Source organism: Lampetra fluviatilis, unplaced genomic scaffold, assembly GCF_964198595.1.
Source record: "Lampetra fluviatilis unplaced genomic scaffold, kcLamFluv1.1 SCAFFOLD_286, whole genome shotgun sequence".
Lineage (NCBI taxonomy): Eukaryota > Metazoa > Chordata > Hyperoartia > Petromyzontiformes > Petromyzontidae > Lampetra > Lampetra fluviatilis.
The window spans coordinates 103,808-110,000 of record NW_027621486.1 but is presented as its reverse complement, the minus strand read 5'-3'; the positions used below and the strand labels follow the sequence as shown (position 1 = coordinate 110,000).

Below are 6,193 nucleotides of genomic sequence, written 5' to 3'. Positions count from 1 at the left end.
TGATAGCCTCAACGTGCACCTAGCCTGGCACAGGCGTCGTGGTGACGTCACTGCCACTGAGTGGAGAATGGCGGTTGTTGTTGTGGGTTGGTAGGTGTGCGAGTGAGTGGGTGAGCGAGTGAGTGAGTTACGTGGAAAGGGCTTACATCACCACCACCATCGTCACCACCATCGTCACCACCATCGCCACCATCATCACCACCACCATCATCACCAGCACTGTCACCACCATCGTCACCACCGTCACCACCATCGTCACCACCACCATCGTCACCACCACCATCATCGTCACCACCGTCACCACCATCGTCACCATCACTAAGTTGTTGATTCTCCGTCCTTCTCTGCAGCCCCCTCCAAGTCCCCCCCCATCCCCCCGTCACCACAACCACCATCACCACCACCATCGTCACCACCACCACCACCACCCCCGTCACCACCACCACCACAGTCACCACCACAATCACCATCACCACCATCATCGTCACCACCATCGTCACCACAACCACCACCACCCCCACCACCCCCACCACCATCACCACCACCATCACCCCCGTCACCACCATCACCACAACCACCACCCCCAAGCAATGGAGCTTCCTACAATCTCCCATCTCCCTCCCCTCCCCTCCCCACCCTCCCCCCCCTCCCCCTCCCCACCGTCCACCAAGCGTCACGGCTGCCCCCACTGCCCCTACGGCACGGACCACCGCGGCGACCTCACGAAGCACGAGCGCACCCACACGGGCGAGCGCCCCTACGTCTGCCCCGACTGCGGCAAACGCTTCTCCGTGTCGGGCTCGCTTCGCAAGCACCGCCGCACCCACTCCGGCGAGAGACCTTTCCCCTGCCCGGCGTGCGGCAAACGCTTTGCCGACTCGGGCACGCTGCACAAGCATCGGCGCACCCACACCGGGGAGCGCCCCTTCGAGTGCCCCGAGTGCCGACGGGCTTTCTCCGTGCCGGGCTCGCTGCTCAAGCATCGCCGCACGCACTCGGGGGAGCGGCCGTACCCCTGCGCCGATTGCGGCCGACGCTTCGCCGACCGGGGGAACCTCCGCAAGCACCGGCGCGGGCACACCGGGGAGCGCCCGCACGGCTGCGCCGAGTGCGGCCGAAGGTTCGCCGACCGGGGGAACCTCCGGAAGCACGAGCGCACGCACAGCGGGGAGCGGCCGTACGCTTGCCCCGACTGCCCGCGGGAGTTTGCCGAGTCGGGGCAGCTGGGCCGGCACCGGCGCGCGCTTCACCGGATCGGCGAGGGAGGGGGGGGAGGGGGGGGGGTCACCGGCGGTGGTGTCGGTGCGCTGCTCCGTGTGCTCGGCGCGCTTTGCCGGGCTGGGCGAGCTCCGCCGGCACCAGGAGGAGTCGCACGCCGGACAGAAGCCGTTCGTTTGCACCGTGTGCCAGGGCACGTTCACCAGGTCCACGCACCTGCGGCGGCACCAGAAGGGGCACACCGGGGAGACGGGCGCCGCCGGGAAGGCCGGGAAGGTCGGGAAGGTCGGGAAGAAGGGCGGCAAGGGCGGCAAGGGGAGGGCCGCTGGTAAATCTACGGCGGCGAAAAGAGCCAAACGGATCTCGGCCGTCGCGACCGCCAACAACGATGACGACGTCAACAACAACAATGACGTCAACAACAACAATGATGACGTCAACAACAACAACGATGACAATGACGTCACCAACAACAACAACGATGATGATGACGTCACCGGCATCGTAACCGGCACGGCCGCCCAGACGGGGTTCGGGAAAGGGCGTCGGAAGAGCCGGAGGGTGAAGAGCGGCGGAGTTGAGAGCCTCACCACCACCGCCGCCACGGTGGGTGGTGGTGGCCGTGGCCGTGGTGGTGGTGGTTATAGTGGTGGCCGTGGTGGTGGTGGTGGTGGCCGTGGCCGTGGTGGTGGTGGTGGTTATAGTGGTGGCCGTGGTGGTGGCCGTGGTGGTGTTAGTGGAGGTTACGTTGGTGGTGGTGGTGGTGGTTATAGTGGTGGTTACGGTGGTGGTGGTTATAGTGGTGGTTACGGTGGTGGTGCTCCTCCGCCTCTGGTGAAGCAGGAGCAGCTGCTGGAGCTGGACTCGCCGTCGTGGCGTGTGGAGCGCCGCAGTGCCGAGGGGGTCGACCCCTTCAGCCTGGACCACGTCAAGCACGAGTATCAGTAGCGCTGGCGGGCACGGCCAGCCGGGCGGACAGTCAGGCGGCCAAACGCAAACGATACCAGCTCAACCAGTTGGCCGACGTCGTCGTCGTCATCATCGTCATCGTCGTCGTCATCATCGTCGTCATTGTCGTCATCGTCGTCGTCATCATCGTCGTCGTCATCGTCATCATCGTCATCGTCGTCATCATCGTCGTCATCGTCGTCATCGTCGTCATCATCGTCATCATCGTCGTCATCGTCATCGTCGTCGTCATCGTCGTCGTCATCATCGTCGTCATCGTCATCGTCGTCGTCATCGTCCTCGTCGTCGTCGTCGTCATCGTCATCATCGTCGTCATCGTCGTCATCATCGTCGTCATTGTCGTCATCGTCGTCGTCATCATCGTCGTCGTCATCGTCATCATCGTCGTCATCATCGTCATCATTGTCGTCATCGTCGTCGTCGTCATCATCGTCATCATCGTCGTCGTCATCGTCGTCATCGTCGTCGTCGTCATCATCCGTCATCATCATCGTCATCGTTGTCATCATGATCGTCATCGTCGTGTGAAAATTCATAGCGGCGATTCTTAAACGTGGGAAGACCACCGCCATCGCCAGAGACCGCCGGAGACAAACTCCACGGAGACAGAGAGACATAGACAACACCACGGCGGAGAGACAGTGACGGAGAGACAGACTCCACCTAGACAACACCACGACGGAGAGACAGAGACACAGACTCCACATTGACAGCAGCAGCAGCAGGCATCGTCAGGGTGTGGGGCGATCGGACCCACGGCCTCCTCCTGCATGCCAGGCGAGTGAAGCCCAGACTTTACCGTGGTAAACAACAGGAGGAGAGGCTGCCACTCGCTCCGTCCGGAGCTGGACCGGTGCTGCCGAGACTATGCTCATGAGTAGTCTTAGGTTTTTTCAGTAAAGTCACGTAGATTTCTTGGCAGCGTTTTCAGCCGCACCACCTCTACATAACAAAAGGCTCAGTCAACCATTCTACACAACAAAGACTCATTTCCTGGCAGCGATTTCAGCCGCACCACCTCTACATAACAAAAGGCTCAGTCAACCATTCTACACAACAAAGACTCATTTCTTGGCAGCGATTTCAGCCGCACCACCTCTACATAACAAAAGGCTCAGTCAACCATTCTACACAACAAAGACTCATTTCTTGGCAGCGATTTCAGCCGCACCACCTCTACATAACAAAAGGCTCAGTCAACCATTCTACACAACAAAGACTCATTTCTTGGCAGCGATTTCAGCCGCACCACCTCTACATAACAAAAGGCTCAGTCAACCATTCTACACAACAAAGACACATTTCTTGGCAGCGATTTCAGCCGCACCGCCTCTACATAACAAAAGGCTCAGTCCTATTTACACGCACCTTTACATCAGCCACACCTAGTTTACACAACAAAGGCTCATTCCTAGCAGCGTGCTTCAGCCGCACCGAACCTCACAACATTAATAATATCCAGGGCCTACCTTGGCTCCTCCCACCCTCAACCAGTATATATACAAGGACTGTTTGCTTGGAATTTCTCATTTACTTGAAACAGTGATCGTGCTGTGACGGTTCCACCTGAAGACCGAGACTTGTGTTGCCTCCGAAACGTCGTGATACTCTACATGGCGACTTTACCGAAAAAACCCAAGAGGATGAATCCTTGCAGTCACGAAAGCTTCAAATCTAGAATCATATTCACGAGGTCTGGTGGACTGGTTCTGCTGTGTGTGTGTGTGGGGAGGAGAGGCTGCCACTCGGTCGGTCCGGAGCTGGAGCGGTGCTGCAAGGCCGATGAGTCGGATGCTTTGAATAACGATCATCTGGTGATCGCTCGGAGGTTAGGGGCTCTGCTGCTGAACCTGGAGCGTGCCACTTGAGAGGTCTGGGGGATGTTCAACCCCGGAATATCTGTCTGTGTGTGTATCAGTGTGTGTGTCTGTGTGTGTATCAGTGTGTGTCTGTGTGTGTATCAGTGTGTGTGTGTCTGTGTGTATCAGTGTGTGTGTGTGTGTATGTGTGTGTCTGTGTGTGTGTGTATCAGTGAGTGTCTGTGTGTGTATCAGTGTGTGTGTGTCTGTGTGTGTATCAGTGTGTGTGTGTGTGTCTGTGTGTATGTGTGTATCAGTGAGTGTCTGTGTGTGTATCAGTGTGTGTGTGTCTGTGTGTGTATCAGTGTGTGTGTGTCTGTGTATCAGTGTGTGTGTCTATGTATGTGCTGTGTGTCTGCACGTCGAACGTGCGTAGCCACTCAGCTACCCCCCTCAGCTACCCACCCAGCTACTCAGCTACAACGCTACGCCTGTTATGACGACGCCGTTTCTGAGTGGACTACTTTAGGAACTACTTCCTTCTGCCGCGGGGGTTCCAAGCGGTACGGTGACACGGCGGAGTGATACGGTCACGCGGTGGAGGAGTGATGCGGTGGAGTGATACGGTAATCCGTAACCACCCTTGGCTGTCTCACCGCACCATATCCCGCCGCGCTTTTCTTTCTTTCCCCACGGTGGCCGGTACTACTTTCGGTAGTCGCGGTGGGTGAGAGAAAGTAGTTTGGTCCCTGAGGTCGCGAGGTAATTGCTGCTTGTTCACGTTCTTCGTGTTTATAATCGGACAAAGTTACCGCTTCTGCCCTATGACGTTACCGGATAAGTTAACCCCCCCCCCCCACCTCTCGTAAAACCTACAAACTACTTTGCTGTGGCGTGATGCGTCCTCTTAAGTGATTAGGTGAATGGGTGAGTAGATGAGTGAGTGGGTGGGTGAGTGGATGAGTGAGCGAGTGAGTGGGTGAGTGAGTGAGTGGGTCAGGGAGAGTGGGTGAGTGAGTGGGTGGGTGAGTGGATGAGTGAGTGGGTGAGTGGGTGAGTGGATGAGTGAGTGAGTGGGTGGGTGAGTGGATGAGTGAGTGAGTAGATGAGTGAGTGGGTGGGTGAGTGGATGAGTGAGTGGGTGGATGAGTGGGTGAGTGAGTGGGTCAGGGAGAGTGGGTGAGTAGGTGGGTGAGTGAGTGGGTGGTTGAGTGAGTGGATGAGTGGGTGAGTGAGTGGGTCAGGGAGAGTGGGTGAGTAGGTGGGTGAGTGAGTGGGTGGGTGAGTGAGTGGGTGGGTGAGTGAGTGGTTTGATGGGTGGTTAAGGGGTGAACAGTCCTCTACTCGGGGCAGGAGACTGCCAAACAACAGGGTGCGGCTCTTCTTCTGAACAAAATGAAGGGGGCGTGGGAGCGTGGCGGTGAGATGTGGGAAGCTGTAAGTCCCAGGCTACTTTGGGCTCACCTTCCCATCAACCGGAGGCGAGGAGTGGTGGTCGTGGTTACTTATGCCCCCACCGAAGACGAACATCCGTGGAAGGATGCAGGCAAAGCCGATGAGTCAGATGTCTTCTATGACCTCCTGTCACAGGTGCTGGCTAAAGTGGCCCCTCGGGACAGAGTCATCTTGTTGGGTGACTTCAATGCCCGAGTTGGTCATGATGCTGGCACCTGGTCTGGAGTGATTGGAAGGCATGGGCCAGATCAGCTCAACAACCTCACCCCGTCGCCACTTGCTCATCGACATCGCCGTCAGGACTGAAGGTACGTGGCTTACTTCTTGTCTCCATGGCCACTCCTGACCCCAAATGTAATGCGTTCCGGAGACACTTGTAGAGGTAAGTTCTTTATTTACAATACACACACTCCAACAGTCCTGATACTCTGTCACAGCCTAGGGACACAGCCTCCTCCTAGCGTGCCTGACTCTGGCTACGCTCTGGGGTCCTCCGGCTACAATCCCCCTAGGGGAGGCTACCTGACCCGACCCAGCCAAGGTGCAGGTCTGGACTCTGGCTTCCTCGGAACTCGCCCTCACAAGGACGCAGAGCCGGGAGTCCCAGAGTCCCACCACTGGCCCTCACAGCGTCCCGGCCCTCACAAGGACAAGCGCGACGAGGGGGTCCAGGGTCCTAAGCTGGCTGGTCTTGGGTCTTGAGCTGCGACTGGCCCATCGAGGGGTGGGGTTGTGTGGGATCACAGATACCC

The 6,193-nt window shown here is 58.0% G+C and overlaps 1 protein-coding gene across 1 annotated transcript in view; it reads left to right on the top strand.

Annotated features, from left to right (window-relative positions):
• LOC144955319 (uncharacterized) overlaps positions 1 to 1,685 on the top strand; it is a gene marked incomplete at its 5' end in the record, with an annotated part of 4,380 nt that extends 2,695 nt beyond the window's left edge. The window contains one exon of the mRNA XM_078885570.1: positions 672 to 1,685. Coding sequence (XP_078741696.1) covers positions 672 to 1,550 — 879 coding nt within the window. The remainder of the gene's footprint in view (positions 1 to 671) is intronic.
• Positions 1,686 to 6,193: the final 4,508 nt, after the last annotated feature.